Source organism: Scomber scombrus, chromosome 5, assembly GCF_963691925.1.
Source record: "Scomber scombrus chromosome 5, fScoSco1.1, whole genome shotgun sequence".
Lineage (NCBI taxonomy): Eukaryota > Metazoa > Chordata > Actinopteri > Scombriformes > Scombridae > Scomber > Scomber scombrus.
In genome coordinates, this window is record NC_084974.1 from 19,339,065 (window position 1) to 19,359,613 (window position 20,549).

The 20,549-nt window shown below is 41.5% G+C and overlaps 1 protein-coding gene across 1 annotated transcript in view; it reads left to right on the top strand.

Moving 5' to 3' along the window:
- robo1 (roundabout, axon guidance receptor, homolog 1 (Drosophila)) overlaps positions 1-20,549 on the top strand; it is a 126,771-nt gene that overhangs the window by 65,639 nt on the left and 40,583 nt on the right. The window contains exon 3 of the mRNA XM_062419704.1: positions 18,633-18,790. Within this exon, the coding sequence (XP_062275688.1) occupies positions 18,633-18,790 (158 nt within the window). The remainder of the gene's footprint in view (positions 1-18,632; positions 18,791-20,549) is intronic.

Genomic DNA, 20,549 nt, shown 5'->3' on the forward strand with positions numbered 1-20,549 from the left:
CCAGGCCTGCAGCGAGCAGACAAACACAGGTCAGGTTGTCTGTAGCCAGTAGCCCTGCCAGGGGCCCACTTTACCCTGCAGATACAGATACAGTCCAGTATCACACTTCCCACTGCTTATTACTGTTGTCTGTTGGTGGTACCCTGTGAAGTGTAGCAAATAATATTCCCTCTGTGTCTACTGCTGTAAGACAGGAAGAGGCTAAATAGAAGCCAATTATCTTTGATTTCAGGTCAATTAACTGCTTTCTTCTTCTACATTAGAGTGTATATTATCTTTGGGGAAAGGAAGTCATGGGAGGGCTGTAAGGGACTTCTTGGAGGTCTGTTGAGCTTGTGTTGTCTATCCAAAACAAGTGCTCAAACACAAACACTATCAGAGGAGTAAATAAACAGACTGACAAAGATGGAGAACAAAGGCAGGCTGTAATCCCAGGATGAGTGTTTTTATGTTTTTGTAAAACGGCAATGCTTATTCCTATTATTTTAAAATGGAATTGCAAATGTAATTGAATGTAGTTTTAAAGGGATGTTGGTTGTTTCTTGGTATGGAGATATTTTTGGCACAGTGTGCTGTTCTCTGAAAGATGCTTGACATGGGAGGAGGGAACGCTTGGGCTTTGCTCAAAAGGAAATTGAAAAGAAACCGAACACCAGGATTCAGATTTCATGAAATAATAGCTGTGACAGAAATGGGTAAAGGCAAGGCAGTACAGAAACCAAGAATGATTTTCTTTTTGGCCTAAAGAAAAAAGACACAGAAGAAGACAAATATATCAGGGCCATAACAAATGTGCCATTGTGTAGGCAATTTCACTCGCATAAAGTGTAGTTGGAAGCAAATATTCCTTCTGTGAAACTATTATTGTGAGTTGAGGTTGGCCTGTTAGAGCGGAAATCTGACTTAGATTTCTTTGACTACAGTGCAGCACACTGCTGGACTGTTCCTCGGTTCCCTTTCTTCCAGGATTTTCTTGAGGGAAATAATTATTTTCCTTTTTTGTCAGTAAAGTTCAAACCAAGCATGGCATCCTGGATCAGGTCCATGTGCCTATGGCCTTTGTGTTTCATGGTGACCTGCCAAAGAATCTGTGCCAGAGGGAGGAACTAACTGCAAACCAGTACTGCTGTCTTATGCTAGGCCTTCAGGCCACAGGTCAAAGGGCTACTAGCTAGAGCAGTCATCTTTGTTCTGCTTCAAATAAGTGCACACAAGATACATGCACGAGTGGTCAAACTCATATTGTAGAATACACAAACACATCAGCACAGTGAGGGCTCTCTTACATGCTCATGCCTGGACTGGAGTGGGTAGATGTCCATTTTGGCTTTAATTGTGTTGTTCTATGCATTAGCCTAGGGCTCATTATGGGCTTATACAGGGTGTGGGTGGGTGAGGATGCATGCATGAAGCAGTGACAGAGGGCTTTTAGTGGACAGATGAGAAGGTGGAGGGCCTCTTCAGCCTGGGCATTGCTCTTGTATCTCATATGGAGTGGTGCTGGATTGCTCTTAGAACACCATTCAGGTTGATCACTACCAGTCCTTACTTCAGTCATTCTAAAGAATGGATATTGTTAGTGGTGGCGAAACATTTGAAGCACATAATTTGGAGTACATTAGTGACCGATGTGGCAGTGTTTTTGCAGCAGTGCACCCACTGTTCTGCTAACGCCTGTATGGCATTTGTAATACAGTATGCATATGATTACGCATGTGAAGGTCGGAATGAAACGGAGAGAATCAGAGCATGTGGCCTAGTTGGTGAATGGATGTCATGCTTCATCTATTCCTAGAAGTTATTTCATTTTCTTTCTCATTACTGGAGTTATTACAGAAATAAAGAAAAAAAATGCTTTGGATCAGGAAATTACATTTTCATGGACTGTATCCTCCTCAGTGGCTGGCAGTGTGCCTGTGTGTACTAGACTGGCACACCAGGATCATCTTTTGGTGATTTAGACACAAAAGACACACTGAAGGTAAAGGAGAGGACAACTCAGGACAAATGACCTGCACAGAATGATGTCTTCATGCAAGCTTCATAACTTAAAATAATAATACATCTGGCCTAGTGAAACTTCCATCCTTAGTTGGAGTACAGAGTAAAAACTTAGAAACATAAATGTTTGGTAAACACATGTAATGCACATTTTCTTTGGCATCCTAAATTACAACCCAAACTGCGTAACTGGAAGTAGGACAAGTAAATATTCACTCATTTAAGTTGAAGCGGCTGCGTAGGCTTTGTCAGATTGTACACTGGCTATGTACTTTATGACTATATTTGCTCTATGAAAGTTGCTGCCAAAAAGGCCTTACTTTTTGCAGTTAGCTCATGCATATTTCTCTTTGAAGCAAAACAAATTCACCAGTATTCAAGCATGTAAAGTGTGTATTGAAAGTGAGATACAAATCCAAATTTGGATATGGATCTTGCCAATATTTTGAGCTGCATCCATTTTTCTTGCAATGTAAACAGACCACCATGGATAATCAGCATCAATCACTAAGGGCAGATAATGTAGTGTCTGTAATGTCTAAACATGGGAAACATTCACTCTAAAAAATATGAATCATGACCAAGAACTCTCTGCTTTTCATTCTTAATGCAAAATTGTCTGGCTAGAAAGCACTATGTAGAGTAAAATATATGGTATGAGATGCAGTGGGACAGAGCACCCAATAGAGATCATTATTCATCACTGTGTGGAGACATACTGTATGGCATTGTCTGTCACCGCTGAGGAAAGACGCACTTCTGTAACTGGTTCATTCCCCAATGGCTGCTGCAGTATCATGCTTAGGCAAGCACAGTAAACCACTGTGATGTACAGTAAGAGAATTATTATTCTGAGGCCACGCACTGATGGTGTGTAGTTAAGGAGGGATAGTAAAAGAGATGGTGACAGATAGAGGGTCAGACACTGGGATTGTAAAGACAGCACTGCCTGAGTTTTTAGCCACATGATGACAGCGATGACACTAGAACAGCGTCTGGCATGCTTGGGATGTCTCTGTTTACTAGTCAAGGTTTCCACTCACTTGACTTTGTTGTAGTCCTGCCAAGAGGTGAGATGTCCACTTTAACACCAGTCAGTCACAGAGTTACACACCATTATTTTCCACTACACATTCTTCTCCTACTTCTTTACCCTAATCCTCTGGAAGTTGTGAGAATATGTCTTTATTCTGAGCCCATCCCAAGTGAGCTGGGTGTTGTTCTACTCATCCAACAGGATGGAAATGAGCAATGGAGGAAGCGAGATGAACAGATGAGACATACAAATGAGATGTATAGGGAAAAAGCAAAACAGAGAAGCAATAAGAGAGAGAGAAAAAAACAGAGTAAGAAAACTCTGCGACAGGGATGAAAGCAGCCAGATGGAGAGAAAAACATTGCCATTCAGTAGCTTCTGAATAATTCCCAGATTCTTCATAATCAAAAAACCTGCTGCTTATTATGATATCATACTTTCAGCTAGGTTATGCTTATAGGAGGCCTGTTAGACAGACATACTAAAGGAAAAAATATTAGATGAGGCTATAATACTATTTTGAGGAATGTACAGTTGTGTCTGTGTGGTGTTTTCCCTCCCTAACACAAACATACTGCAGCTCTCAGGTCATCTCCCATGATTTGTCTCTGCCCCACATGTATATTTTCACTGCCTCTGTTTTGATATCTGACCTTATGCCAATTAACTCTGCTATGAAAATTTTAACCTTGCAGTTTTTGCTTTGTGTACTTCTCATGTGAACACCTTGTCTGATGTGGAATGTCTGGTCAACCAAACACTTGAATGTCCTTAAAAGCTATATTCGACTCATCTTGAAGCTGCCTCTCATCACAAAGGCTGCGTGCTGAAACCACAGAGTGATGTGTTTGATAAAAGAGGGCCTGGGGTATTGAGCTTACTTCCATCGCCACTTCAAAGACCAGCAGAATCTATAGGAGCCATTGCTATTGTCTGTTGTGCAGGTGTGCTGCCTCCCACAGGCTTTGGAGGTTTCAGAAAGCCACAGAGATCCACCAAGAGGGCTTGCTGAGATGCTATCTCTCACAGATACAGACAACATGGTGGGGACTCAGACAATAGAAGGCATGTGGACTCTAGTACTGCAGGGGGGGATGTTTGCAATCAGTGCTAAACTTTGCGGGCAGATCCAATTGGTTGCAGGGGAATGTAATGTTTTGTTTTTAGTCAAGTTAAAATATGTGCAGTGTTTAGCAGAGTTTTCCTTCCAACATAATGTGGCCCGGGTGTGCCAGTTTCATCCTACATTCCAAAAAAATGCAAATCAGGTGGAATGAAGACTGTAACTGCCTGTAGAGTGTCTGGCTATCTCTATTATGCAGTGATTAGACTATATAATGTTTTTTACCTGTTAAAACGGTCGTTGTGTAAGAAAAGGTGATCAGAATGACCCCAGTCATTCACAGCTTGCCATCCTTCACAGCTTGTGTGATGAGGTGTTTGAGCAGGAGGTGACAAGGACTGACTTCACAATTCAACCTGAAAGCACCATCAACATCATTCCTCTTTTGCCTCATTATCTTCAGTTGTTAAGAGTTCTATTGTTCACATGGCAGGTGTGAACTAGCTGAGAGAAGATAACTTCTATCATGCTAGTCTTTTTTTCCTGAAGTAGTCCATCTCAATGCATCCTTTCGGATGCGATTTGCCTTTTTGGGATAAAACAAATATGTATTGCCCCAAACACTGCATGGTTCACGCCTGTCATGCCAAACCATTATAAGTGGTTAAGTGTGCAGTTTGTTCTCAGCAGTAGACATTGAATGGGCAGTATACCCATGGCATGCTGGGATATGTCCAGTCCTTGCAATTAGCAGAGAAGAAGTGAGAACAGACTTGAATATAATTGAAGCAGGCACATATTATTGATGTCACCCATATGACCTGTGCTCCTGGGCAGGTCCTACCCGCATTACGTGAACTGCTCTGTTTTATTTTGCTCTTCTCTACAACAAACTGAACACCCTCATCTACTCCGCTCCAAAGGGCAACAAGCCCCATCACATCCTCGCCCAGATTTGCTTTTTCCCCTTTGTTGTGCACAATGTAGCTTTTTAGCTGCAAGCTCTCTTATCACAGCTTTGTTGGCATATTTGGGCCTGGAAGAAACTAAACATGGATTTATTTTCTCAGGCAGAGGGGAGGAGATGGCAGCATTTTGTGGCAAACTGTCTCGCCATGTGAGGCACGTTAGGCATGTCTTATCTCAGGAGAGGTAGAAAAAATGGAGGGAGAGTTTATCTGTTCCCTCAGTCCTGACATCTCTGTGCTGATGAGTTTGTTGAAGAGATACTGAGAGAGAGGATGATGGTTGTGAGAGCTCATACTCTTTCTCTCTCTCTCTCTTTCTGCCAGGGGACAGTTTGTTTGCTGGCTCAGAAGAGTGTTTCGTATTTGCTTTCACGCTTGCTTGTTTTACGCCCCAGCTCTTCTGCTCTGTGAGTGCAGTGAACCATTTAGGTCAGCAGGTGCTAATGAGATGTACCACTGACCACACAACCCAGCAGCTCTTAACAGACTGCTGTGTGTACACATGGCCACTGACCTCAAACACACACACTGAATCTGTCACTCCCTCAAACCTGTGTGCGTAACCTGAAAGCTAACTTGCACCACTGTTTCAGCCAAGTATCCAGCAGCCAACTTCTATTCATCATCACACTGAACTTCTAATTAGATTATATTTCAATTCTAATTGAGTGATAACACAAGTTCTTTCTCTTAAATAATCCAGGCTGCAGAAGTTTAAACTGTCCTTCACATTAGCTCTTATTTTACCTTGTCTTGTGTCTTTTTAGTTTGATTTGTGCAGCGCACCCAAGTCTGTGCTTGAACATTTTGGATCTCTCATGCATCCTTGCATCCCCCTTTGGCAGGATGACTTTGACTCAAACATCTTTTCCCACCCCCAATGCTTCTGCGTCTCCCTGCCCTGTGCTCCCTTGTCCTTCAAATCATCTAGCCAGTTCTTTCTCCTCTATTTATTAAATTTCCTCTCCCCCTCACTCCTTGCCCCTCCTCTGCTCCAGATGGGCTCTCCTTTCCTTTCAGCAAATCTACAATGCAATCTGTCTATGATGCACAGAGGCTTTAGTCTGACCACATGCCTTTGGATGTTGGGAATGGCTTCCGTGTTGAGTTGGATTTTTAAAAAAAATTTTTTATGAGGGGGTGAAGTAGAGGTTGCTGTTTCCGGTAGTTGTCCCTGTAGACACCTGCTCAGCTAAACGGCACAGAGGATGTGGAGAGGCAAAGAGATAAGGCTTTATTTTTTGCAATGAATGAAAATGTAAAAATATTAACTTTTGTCAGAATAGAAATAACATTCCAACACTGCTTACAGACAATCTTAGAGAACAGATGGGCTAACATAGAAATGAAAAGGAGAAAATAAAATAAAAAGTAAAACCAGGAGGATAAATTGCCCTTATTAAAAGAAAATTGAAACATGCCAACGGCTGATCTTTAATAAGTTCATTATATTGTACATTTTTATAGATTTTATACCATCCTTGCCAGGGCTTTTCTTCCTCCCAAGAGGATTAACTGCCAGAGGAAACTTCTTCAATGTGATTAGGTGTTCAGATATTAATGTTTCAGATGTCGCTGTTTTGAAGACCCGTCACCAACTGTATTACAGAGAGAGCCTGTTGGGGATGGGATTGAAAAGATATGAGATCAGTTTTTAATATTCTCTTTTAATGTTACCCAGTAAAGCCGGCACTTGTTCGTCATCTGTTAGCAATTTTTCAGTGTTATGTTGCAGATTTTGAAAACATCATATTACATGTCATCATCATGACCATCAAAGTCTTAACTGAAAGTATCACCTACAAATTCATAACTAATTGTCATGGTCTGCAAACAGGGTAACATTGCAAAAGTAATATAACAATCGCTTTAACAGACATGATTTCAATGGACAGTTGTTTTCCATCAGACAGAATTTTTTTGACATAAGTATTGGATTTAAAAATAAAAAAAAAAATTAGGTAAGTTTCCTCCCGGGGCTTTTGAAAGATGAGCTTCATGAAAACTTTGGCAACTGTGCAGTAGTATAAAAAGATGAAGAAGACAGACTTTTTGAGTGGAAAGGCCCAATCAACAAGCACAAATACAGTTAAGAAACCAAAATAATAGTTACAAAATATGTTAAGACAGGAACTCTCTATGAATCAAACTAGTCCCAGACTGCCGAGCTTGAATTCATGGAGTCTAACCAAAAGGCACAAAATACCTCACAGGAGAAAAAGATTTCTCTGCTACTTCTATAAATCTAGCTGATATTTCAGAGGCCTCTATGAGAAGAGAGAGTTAGTGCCAGTAGCCTTAAATTTACCCTGTTGCTGGGCTTGGCTTTGTACCCTGGAGAGAAGGGTCATAAATCAGCTCACCAGGATGTTTCAACCATGTTAACAGTAGCAAAGTATCTCATAAAACAAAAGAGAAAAACTACGAAAGCACTTTTCTTTTGTCTGTGGCTCGTCTAATGAAAATGTAAAGATGGAAAATCCAGGGCTTAACATTACTCCTGAAACCTTACACAGTGTCAATTTCACAGGGATCAGGGTAATTTCTGGCACACTTACAAAACTTTCTCTTTGGCATCAGCCATGCTTGATACTGCATGTTGGACAACTTGACAAGTGTAGTGAAAAGCTATAGCAGCAAAGCTTTTGGCAATGATCACATGTAGGAGTACACACTCACGTGATAGGCAAGTGTTGAAGATGAAATTTCAACTCTCTATTTCTTACTGGCGCACTATCTCTGACTACATTCCCTCGCTCCGTTCCTTTCAGTATGTCTTCCCACTGTAACAGATCCTCTCTTAGATAGGGATATGGGCATCTTTTCATCTTCTCTGGGTCCATCTGGGAAAGTTTAGGGTCCATGTGGAAACCATTGAAATGGGGACGCCAACTGATCAGAGAAAGATGTGCCCCTCTGGAGCTGCAGCACATGTTTGGATCCCAGTACCCTTATTTGCTTTGTCTAACCCTCTTTAACATTCCTGGGCCTTCTATCTCTGGGGGACCCCCCACCTCCACACTTTGACTTAACCTCTACAACCTCTTCCGCTGTTTGTCACTCTTCCTCCTTCCTTCCATCTCTCCCTGTCTCCCCAGTGCCTGGTAAAGTGATTGGAGGGGGATCAGCATGGTGGAAATGAAAGTGGCCATGACGAAAGGCTGAGGGATCTGCTGTAACATTACATTGGATCCCCTTGTGTTTTTTCCCTTCCCCATTTTCCTCTGTGCCTGCCTGTTTCCCTGCACACAGCCACTATCATATTACTCTTCCCCAGTCACCTCCGCAACAGCCGCTGATGTAATCCTAGTTTATGGTCCTGTCCCAACCAAGACACACTGTTCTCCACAACAATCACTCACTCCTACTGTTTCCTAAACCTCTATCAAATTAGACTTTCATTGGAAACTAAGTGTATTAGGCTGAGATTTCCATTACACCAATTTAAGATGAAAAGGAGTCTTCTGACTTTTCTGCTTTGAATTAGTTTGTTTGACATATCTTACATAGACAACATTCACGCACCGCATGCCCACCGGATCTCATTAAGTGTACATTAATAAGGCGTATCCCAAACAGAGTGGCAGCTTGGTAGGGAGAACTAAAACACAAGCAAACACCTACCTGCCTACACATGAGTGTGCACACAACTATACTACACTCTTCCATACTGTGCTCTAGCAGTGGAAGTTGTTGTATCACTGAAAGGTCTAGCTGAGCTGAGAGACGAGCAGGAGCTTTATTATGTTTGTGATATCCATTATCTCTGATATGAAGCATAGCCAGACCCTCATTCATTGTAAACGATCTCTCCTCTAGTCCCACACCAGGATTTAATTCCCCCTACCCTGGTCCTGTTTGCACAGCACTGCTGTAGAATAACACTGTAAGTCTCTGCTGTTTGCTGGTAGTATATCTTTGTTTTGGGAAGATGATCGAAACTTTGGGAGTGTCCTGTAATCTAGTCTTGAGATCTCAGGCTAAGAGACAAGTGAAACGATCTGGAGCAGATGTTTATATTCCAAAATGCTCAGATGAGGGTAAGCAGTGGGTCAAATGGCACTCTGCAGGAAAGCGTGCTGTGTTTATGGATGTAATTTCTCTGATGGTGTGAGTTAGACAGCTGACAGGCTCCTCTTACAGCACTCCTTCCTCCCCGAGATCATGAGCTATCAACCCTGTGCAAATGAGCCCATATCATTGTATGTCACATTAAATTAGAAGCATTTGTGATGACTGTACTGCCCTGTCTGGTGCACTAACTCATTTATCTATCGCTGTATCGTCCTTCTCTTTCCCTCATTCTCTTTTTCCCTCTCTTACACGCGCTACACAGATGAACACACAAACACACATGTAAAAAGAGTCAACCACACAGATTTTGGTTTCCCAGGAAGAAAAACAAGTTGCCTCACATCCCCCTCTTAGTCCAGTCATATTGAAGGGTCCCGTGGCCGGTCAGGTTCCTACACAGCTTCTTTGTCATCCTAGGGCTGAGGAGGGGTAAGGTCTGGAGGAGGGCAATGGGGCTCCAGGGGCCAGGAATGTTAATTGGGAAGATTGTTTTAATAAGGCCCTCATCTTTACAGATGCTGGGAGACTGTTAGCTGGTGGGGCCACACAGACAGGAGGGCTGCTCACAGTGAGATATTGTCAGCAAACATTGCTGACACAATGTGAGCAGAGCTGTGTAAAACATGTAGCAGGATTTAGGCACAAGTGAATAAAGATATTCTGTGTCTCTTGGCATGTTTATGCCTGCTTTTCTGGAGGTAAAGGGATTTACTGTAATGAGCATTCTATGGTGACAAATGTGCGATCTGCATACGCTCACCATTTCTGTGTCGTGTAAAATCCTATTACACTGTGAAGACAGACTGCCATAGTTTAGTAAAGCTGAATACAGGCATGGAACAGACAATATCAGTGAGAAGGCAACAAAAAAATAGTTGAAAAAAAAGAAGGGTGTAATATAAGAATTGGTTCCCCAAAATGACCCCCCCCCCCAAAAAAAAAAAATCTCACTTGTCCCTTTGCTGTTGGTTTTGAGATTATTTGCCAGACTTCAGTGAATGAAATTTGATGGTGGTGCTCACAGCAATGGAAAATTTGATTAAAAAAAATCTACAGCAAAATATCCTTCCTGGATCAATGTCCCATTACCCCGAATAATCCACAGACCACACTGTCAGAAGTTTTCATAGGAACTATTTATTTGGTAGAGAGTATGTCCAAGATGTGTCCACAGATACTTTAATAAGGAAACACTTCCACTGAGGCATGGCAATCATAATGTTATTTAACAACTTGCCAACACAAAGTTATAACCATGGAGACATACTCATATTCACATTGTGACTACACAGTGTAGTATTTTTTGAATTTGTCATAAATAGAATGACAATTTCACATGAAAAATGCTAGCCGTGCATTACCATAATGTAATAATTATTCGCCTGCCTTCAAGATGTTGCTGAATGCCACTGCCACACGGCATTGTGTGTATACCATGTATGCGTCATGAACTTATGTGCATGCAGGAAATAAGCTATTCCCTTGTCATAGTTCACAGAGAGCCGATGGGCTACAAACAGAGCCGCATTGAATCTGTGTGTGTTATGTGTGAGAGGCAGAAACTGACAGAGAATGAGAGAGCATACTGCACAGGTGTACATGTTTGTGTGCACTATAGTTTTACATCTGCTCTTTTGTATCTCTACGCAGAGAGCTTTTAGCTGAGGGCTATACAGTGAGTGGTGAGAGCGAGGTTACTGGGGTTTTCAGTTCCTCCTTGTCCTCAGGGAATAGGCACTGGGGCTCCACCTATAGACAAGGTTTACAACTCGGAGACACCTTTACTCACTTTGTACCTTTGTACCTGAAACCACTGGTGCAACCTGGCTTGTCAAATATCATAAACCTGCTTCTTTAAGCACTGGCAGTTTAGCGTTGACAACTGCAGTGTTGCTACAGCTATGCCATTAAGTAATTTTTTTTGTAAGAGTGGTGTAAAAGAAGGTAATTCTCTACTTGTAAAATATGTTTACCTGCTTCTCCCACCTTTATCTCCCTCATTATTCTTTTATTTCATTATGAAACTCTTAAAAAAGGGCTTGAAAATGGAAACACATTGGATTCCATTGGCATCAACTCTATGCTGTGTAAACAGAATATGTTATTTAGCTTGGCGAGCCCATAATGAGAAAACTATACATGTCTGAGTAACCATGATACTTGATGCTGTGTTTCCACAACAGGTATCTTGCTCTCGTTCAGAATCAACTCGGCCCTAAAATCACTTTCATATGCAGATAGGGTGTAGGAGCCGATTTGTCGGGAGCTGAATCCCACAAATAGCTCCTCTATGTTTTTCAAACATTAAATTTAAATGTGATAATTTTGTACAGATGTTTATTACACAGTTTGCATTGTGGCTGTGGGTGTTCCTATCAGGTTTTATGGGATTTCTATTTTTCCCTTTTAAAATTTTTTTTTGGATGAAGGTAGAGTGATTCTCGAGCCGTGATTTTTCTCCAACATTCCAGCCTGTGCAGCCCCAGCACTTGAAACACTCTTTATTTTAGTCCAACTCCTGCTCACCCAGCACTCCAATCAAACCAACACTGTTTATTGAACTATGAGGTGCCAAGTCACTCACTCACTCAGTTACTCACATAAACCTACCTCCCCATTGCCCTCTATGCCTTTCGCCGTGTTCGCCAAGCGCCATCTCTCTCTCCAAGTCCAACGAGAAGACTTATGACCATTTAAACAAACACAGGCACTCAATGGCCTCTCTGTGCGGCTGTGGGGCTGTTGGGCAGGGTTTCCTTTATGTGGTGAATGTGTGTGTGCCTATGCGTCCGCACATGTTTGTGTTTCTTTATGTACTGACATAATTGCTGTTGGATTCTGATACACAAGGACTGCATGTGTTTTTAGAAGTGTGTGACCTAAAGAATGAAGAGCTGAGATTGATATATTTGCACCCAGCTTTCTGCAGCCTTACTGGCCCATGGTGAATGCAGACATGCCCTCTGCTGTGCCACTGAAAGATCCGCAAATCCATCGATCTGGCTGCCAGAGCTAGGTATAGGCTGTAATCACCTGGCACAGCACAGTGTAAATGTCTTTACCCTCCTTGCTTTTATCCCTTCTTCAATCCACACATACATAAGCAAGGCTAGACTGATTCATTTCCCTACATCCCATTGTTTACATCTGTAGGTCTACAGCTAGTAGCATGTGTGCTGCTCATTCTCTGGATGCTGATCAAAACGCAGTGTCACAGTCTCATCTGATCTCCAACTGTCAAATTATTTTCGGCCACAAGCCAAAACACGTTGGTCTGTTAATTAAGTTATCCTATACTACAAGTGTTGCTGGAGCTTTGACTTTCTTCAAACATTATGTTTGTGTCTGCACATAGTCCAATTTTATATCATTCATAGCTTCTGCATATTATTTATTTATTTACAAATTGACTCACATAGTTTATTGTGCCAGCTTTGAATGTTTATAAGAGTTCATCAAGGCATACTGTCGTTGTTCTGTGACATGACATCACATCTTGAGGATGACCTCATAGCATTCAGGGTGTGCAGGTGCAAACCCTAAAGACCAGTCCGTTAATAGTCTGTCTGCTATCGTTGACATATTTACGGCTGTCTACAAGGTGTCTTGCGGTCAACCAGGCACTTAGGCTCTCAGGGGTTTCAAACCAATGTGACTCTACAGATGTGACCTGATATTGAATGTCATGGTTGTCTAGAGAGCTACTATTGTTTTGTAAATGATTTATCAATATGGCAGCATTTGGAAATGTGAAATCTATAAATTAAATGCTAAAAGAACAAAATGTATATAAAGGCAAATGTATTATGTCTTTAGTGTACCATCCACTTTTATTTACAACTTCCCTACTTGTCAGTTTTCTCTCTGTGTTTGTGTATGTATACATAGCTGTAAAGTTTAGACAGTATTATGGGCATGCTCAGTGCAGCTTGCGTGCAGGATAGGATAGAGTGTCTTTGGGGTGGGCACGAGGGCATGAGCTCAGAGCCAAGAAACGAGAGCCAGATTGAGAAAGAGAGAGGAGTCTGCCGTGTCCAATCTCATCTCCCTGGTGGTGGGGTCAGGGGGGAACAAGGGAATGAGAAGAAGGAGAGAAACAGAGATCTCCAGAGTACAGTAGGAGTCTTGTTATATCTTCACACCCACCAGCAAAACTACAGATTTATACAGTGCAAACACACACACACACATACACACATACACACGCGCTGTACACACGCCGCTGGCAAATTATCCACCTGCAGCAGCCTTTGCAATAGAGTGGCATGGGTTAACACACCATCGCTATGAGCCTCTCTTTGATGCTATGTGTGTTCAAGCTGAGAAAGAGTTAAGATGAGGGGGTCAAGTGCTGAGAGGGTAGAGAGAATTTTAGAGACAAAGCATGAGATACATAGACAGAGAGAATGTCCCACAGGACAGAGCTTGAGGCAAGGTGAAGAGCATCAATATGTAAGGGCTTACCACACAACATAGCCGCACTATGAATAAGGCAGATTTTTGCTTATGGCATAAACAACCCTCATGAAGGGGAAGAGGAATTATGTTGTATAGTAGGTAGAACTGGACTGGAGGGGACATTAGCTATGTAAGTATTGTTTTTCTATGCAATGTTGTATTTTTTTGTATTTTGCTGTGATTGATAGATCCTATGCATCATGCAGCAGCCATTATAGTGAATATCCAATAATATAAGCATGGGATAAAAAATGGATGGGCAGGAAGGTGAAATTGTACTGCAGTCAAGCCCTTAATGGACCAGTGTGTAACATTTAGTGGCATCTAGCAGTGTGAAAAACTTTCTCTAGCGCCAGTGTTTGATTTGTCCGTTCTGGGCTACAGCAGAAACATGAGGCCTCCGTGTAAGAGGACCTGCTCCCTTTGTACATATACAGGGCTCATTTTAAGGTAACAACAACACAATTCTTAGTTTCATAAGATTATGCACTAATTAAAACGTAGTTAGGAATATTATATTACATTTCTGCCAAGTCTGTTCCACCAAATTCCGCATACAATGTGTAACCAAGAACATCTGAGGAGCTGAGCGATTTGATATTTTCTCAGTATTTGTTGCTGTGTCCATTCATCACCACCTTATATCCACAGGTAATATTTGATGATGTTTGAACAGTGCTAGCATAACATTGTTGGAGCTTGTGCAATAGAGCAGATTTGTTCCATTTCAAAGAAGCAGAATTTTGTGGGAGAGACAGACAGAAAAAAAGTCATATTTTCTTCCACTATATGGAACGGTTTCTGTCTTTTCCCTTGCATCTACTGTTCTCTTTTCTCACTCATGTATAGTCTCTTCCCCTTACTGCTATCATTCATTCTGCTTCCTTTTCACTCCCTGGGGCTAGCTGTGTCCATTCTGTTTCAAGGAAAAATCCTAAGCCAAAGGCGAGACCCATGCTGTGCTCTGTGTCTCTGCGGGATTGACTCCGGGTGCCTTCTGATAAATCTTTAATTCCCTGGTGGGCCTGTTTTTGTATCCTTCCAAAGATTTGTGGGGAAGCTTGTTGTACTTGGTTTAATTTCCTCAGAACAAAGCTCATCTGATCTTCCCACCCAGACTTGTGTGTGGCATTAAGTCTTCATTTTCATTAATGTTGGAGGGGCAGCACGGGAATCTCATTTTAATTTGACATTTGAACATCTGTTTTCAATTTCCTCTAGAAAAGAGTGCATGCGTGCGTGTGTGTGTGCATGCGTGTGTATGCCCGTGTGTGACTGTGTGGGTGGATGGAGGATAGTTTGTTTGGGGGATGAACCTGGGAGTTTTCAGAGGTAAGAGCAGCCATCTCAGCTGACCTTTAAAGGAGAGGTTTGAATGTAAGAAATGATGGCAGCTAATTGTGTTAGCCTCAGTGCAGTTCCAATTTGTGGACCTTGGGAGCGATTTATCATACGATACAGTAGAGTATGGTTAGACTGGGCTTGGCACGGCTTAACATATGTTTACCACTGCAGACTAACTATCTGCATTGATAGATATGGTTGTTTTATGTACCGTCAGCTGTTTGACTTGTAGCAATACATGGCAGACAGATGAGCTAGGATGTGTTTTGTTCTTAGCCCATTAAAAAGCTAAATGAAGAAATAAAATGCAGAGTACATTCCTCTACCTTGACAGAGCATATTGCTATCCGTCCAGGTCTGGATATTCACTCTGTTTCACCCCATCATCAGTATATTTGAGCAAATTCAGGATGGACAAAGAGGTGCTTCATGCTGGGACCTGTGACTCTGACCCATTCCCACATATTAAGCCCCAAACTGAACATTTCACACATTTACACACACAAACGTGCACACACACACACACACACACACACACACACACACACACACACACACACACACACACACACATTGAGTTTGGCCTCCCTGTTAATAGTGCAGGAAATATTATCTGTTAAGGGACAGCTGCAGGCTCACTAGAGAGACAGAATGGTAGAGTAGGCTCATTATCACAAAGACAGACACAGACCACACCACACACTCTCAGGACAGCACACAGCATGAGAGCCTCTCTATCCTATTTTTTCACCTAATTCTGGGTCCCAAAACAGGAACAGTTAGGAAGAGAGGGATGCAGAGCTTTATGCAGTATACAGGAAGCAGGGACTCTGAATGCCTTATTCAAACCAGTGGGGCCAGAGGCAAACGATTCCACCACAGCTCTTGATCTGGCAGGGGTTCTGGCAGAAGAGTTGGGGCTTAGCACCCCATCCAGATATGGGTCTGTCTGTCTGTCTGTCTGTCTGTCTGTCTGGCTGCCTCTTTCTCTCTCTTGCTCTCTATGCTTCTATCCCAGAGGATTTTGTTTTCCGCTACGCAGATGTTCGAGGCTGTCTGCTGTGCTGCACTCAGCTGTGTTTATAACAAAGAGGTGTTGGTTTGGAGGAGGAGAGAGAACAGCGAGGGGGGGGGGGGGGGGGGGGGGTGAGTGCTGTTCACGAGGGGTGGAGGTCGCAGCACTGTTGGTGTAAACACTGGATGATGCCAGCTCTCCCTTGGGCCTTCAACTAGTCAATATACAGCATCCCTTTTTTCCTCATTTTCTCCCCACACATCCCCCTTTATTTTCCAGAGAGATGGATGCATCTGCAAGTTAGCTGAAAGAGATATAGTGAGGCCAGCAGGGGAGGTAGAGACCCACAGAGAGGAGACGAGGTGCACTTAATGTCCCAGTTAAAGTTACTGAGCTCACTCACCCAAACATTTATTACAGGGAAAAAAATAGCCTCCCCAAAAGACATTTATTCACTCACACACTCTTTTCCTTTTAATCTCTTAAGTATGCATTGTCTCAATTGATAGAATATTGTCACCAGCTGTTGATGCAGTATGTTTACACTTTTTAATGCTTGCTGTAGATAAAAAAGAAAGAAAGATGTTTGAACATTAAAAATGCACTTTTGAATATTATAATCAATTTGATTCACCTTAATGCTTAAGGCTGCCTTTTACAGTAATGCTCCTCAGAGCAGGCTGACCTTGCCATTCCAAATAGAGACAGTTTTTTTTTTTTTTTTTTCCCCCATTGGAGCTAGTGCTCTAATGGATCGGATGTTTAGTGTTTACATTTGCATTCCGGGATGACTGTATCTGCTTTTAACTACAGCAAATTACCTCATGCACCACACAGCTGCACTGTTGAGTTTGAGTTGGATCAGAATGAGTGTAGGACATTTAGGGGGGTCATTCACATAATGATTATTCATCAGTGTACACTAATGTGCACATTTCTGCCTCCTTCACATTGGCACTGGCAACAGCACAAAATATGTGATGAACCGCTTTGCTTCTGATTATTAAAGTTCCTATGCTTAAGAATTGAAGCCATAGTGTTTTAGTTCTATGTATGGAGGTGTAGGTGTGATAATGCAGCAAAGGACTGGAGAAGCTATTACCACACATCTTCCTCTAAAATCTGGTTCCTACTGTTGGATATGATTCCCACTCCATGTTACAAGAAGCAGAGAGTAGTATCTGGGCTCGGAGTGACCAATTAAGTGCTTAAAGGGTTTAGTCAGGAATTTGTTGGCTGTCAGTAGGTGAGGGGTCCTGTGGTGAGGCTGACTTTGATCTGTGACTGAGGTGACTTTAGAGCAAGCCGAGGAGCGTGAGACAATAGATGGCAAAAGCTCAGTTTATCCCCAAAACATTATAACATTACTTTTCCATACATACAAAGGAATGAAAATGCACATGCACACTGCGTTGACCTTACATACTTTGTGTGTGGCCAGAATTTCAGACTAAAATTTACAAGCACTGTTTTCATATGTTTTTATATGTACAAGCACTGGAGCTGGGAAAATGATTACTGGCATACCGTCTGCAAAGGGGAGCTTGTTGTCTTTTCACTACTTTCTCCCCTCTTTATAAACCTCTAGTTTATCTTTAACACCAGCGATATGGAGACCAAAGATATGCTGTTACTCTGCCCCTCAGAAAATAGATATGCATTGATCTGCTTGTTGCAACTACCAGTAGATAATGATACTGATGTGATATTTTGATATGGCCGGCAGGCAAAGACTAATGATTTTAGGTGAAGCAGGTTTTGTAATTTTGCATTCAGCATTCCCGAAATGCTGCTTTAATCTCTGTAAACCTTCACATCTATTCTGTATCAAATTTGTATCACCAAATTAGACCTAGAAAATGAAAAGCTGTGGACGTCGTGTGTGCAAGTAATGAAAATCCATCGCTGTGTCATCTTTTTTACAGCACTTCCAGAAGGGAAATAAGTGCAAATAAGAATCACATCCTACCAAAGTCCTTTGCAAAGCAGTAGTGGTAGATTAGATCTAATGCAGATTTTCATCTATGTCAAGATAGCATTGGTGTATGAGCGCAGGGGTTGTAAATGTGGAGTGTCAGGGAGAGATGAAAACGTGATGTTGGAGAGGTAATGATCAATGTGTACTCGTGTGTGTATGTGTGTGCGTGTGTATGTACATGATTATGTGAAGGTTTGTGTGGTTCACTTAACATGTCCATCATCATGTTAGAGATGATGATGGACACTGATTTGTGTTTATAATTGCTGTTAAAATTATTGACAGCAAGGTTGAATGGGAGAAAGCAGGCTATTAAAAGTAGCGGCTGTAGAATCTACTGTATAGCCTTCACTGTACATCCATTTTTAAAATGTAGTCAATAATGTATACTGGAAAGACATGTTGATGGGATTGGTTTTCATGGTAGCCTAGAAGCTGTAAATCAATAATGATATGTGCCCAACATTTTGTCATCTGTGCAGAACTAATTATGTGTGTCAAAACACTTAACTGCTGTTTTATTAGCTGACTTCAGCAGTATAAGTTTACAACAAATTGAAGTGTTGTGCTTGTTTTCTTTAAAAAAAAAACAACATAATAATTTGCCTCTTTTTCTTTGTTGTATGTTTCCTAAAGAATAACATATTGCCATCTTGTTTAAATTACGTTTTTTTTCCTCTTTCTGTCTTCTGCAGTTCTTCGTGATGACTTTAGACAGAACCCTGCAGATGTGATTGTGGCAGCTGGAGAGCCGGCAGTCCTGGAATGTCAACCTCCACGCGGGCATCCTGAACCCACCATATCATGGAAAAAAGACGGAATAAACATTGATGACCGAGATGAAAGAATCACTGTAAGCAGACTGACTTTAATATTGTTATTGCTCACATGTAGTTAAGTATATTGATGCATGAAGACTGCTTTGTATAAAAGGATGATGTGTCAAGATAGATTGACCCAAGCCATTACCACCACCTCAATGTTTGTTGAAAGATTGATTTGTTTGGCTCATTATTCACAGATAGCAATTACCAAACCCAAAATGGCCCATTTCGGTGGCTACAACCTTTAATGACTGAAGTATAGAATCAGTCTTGCTCCATTAGTCAGCAAGGGTGCATTGATTGGGTATGGCCTGCTGATGAAATCAACTAAGAAATGCATAGTTTAGGAGGCAGAACTGAGTTGACTGCAATCAAAGAAGAGAAAGTTGTACTCAGCAGCAGTAGCGCCTGCAGAATCCAAACAACTCTTTACGTTTGATTTACAACCAAACCACCAATGGTTCGGCTTTAATTAAAATAGCAGCACAGCTAGCACTGCAGTATCAATCAGCTCTTTATGTGTGCTTACCAAAGACCTGTCTTGAATAATCCCAGTTCAAACTGTTTCAACCAAACACAACTCTCTGTCCTTAAACAGGAAGATACTTTAGTTGTGTTTAATCGCACTGATTGGATGTGTGCTTTAGGGAAGTGAAGGCTCTGACTCAGCATTCAGCTAACACAAGCAGGTAGTGAGAAGGAAGTAGTTAGCAGTGCGTCTGGATCTTATTTTAACAATCTGACTGGTGGGGATTTAAGGTTCTGGCTCCACATTGTGCAGTTGTTAAGTAATCAAATAATTTGGCGTTCAAGTGCTGACGATGGCTAACTTCATAGTAAAGTCGTGGAAAATCAAATCTGCCCCAGACAATAAATACAAGGTACTAATAAAGATGTTCCACTCTCCCTGACTTCAGCGTAGTGCTCAAATCCAGCCCAGGCTCCTTGTACTCAATACTTTTTCATTACTGTGTAAGTCAAAACACTGATTTATCACTGTTGGCGGTCAGCAGAGGACTATACATGACTAAACATAGTTTTGTTCAGTGAGGTCCTGTTGAGGTTAGGGACATTGAGCCCTGATCACAATTCAAACTCCTAAACAGTGCAAGTATTTTATCTTTCTGTTTTTTTTCTAAGCTGCACAGGCAGAAGATTAAGAGTCTGTGTCTGGCTGCTGAGCAGCATAATTGAAAGAAACAACCGCATAGTCTAGTTTAAAGAGAATCCAATCATATCTGTCCCTGAGTTTAGTCAGTAGTTGCTGATAAGCACAAAACCTCTATGCCACATAGTGCACTCTTGTGGTCTTAGAAATATTTACTGTCTGTCTTGTGTAATTTAATTATTTGTTTCATGCATTTATAATGTTTGTGTGTACACCTAACCACATATTTGTCTAGTGTTGCACTGTAAATAATATGTTGGGCAATTTTTTCCTAAGCTGACATTCAAAATAATTAATATTAGAGATCTGATATTGTTCTTCTATAAAGTAAAACCACATTAATCTGTTTTATTGTTTACCTTTTCACTTTTGGCTGTCACCTAACGTCAAACTTCCTCATTCTGCTCACTGTAGAGTGTTAAGGAAGAGGTACTTTGAGGACAAAAAAGTTTTTTTTCAACTCAGTATTATGCTTGGCTCTCATGCACATGACCTTTCCCATAATTATATTTAGCCCCTCTAAATACAACACACACACACTACTGTTTATAAATCATTTCTGCAATAACATCCATCCTACCCCCTACGTGCATGGCGGAAGTGAGGGCTTATTCTTGATG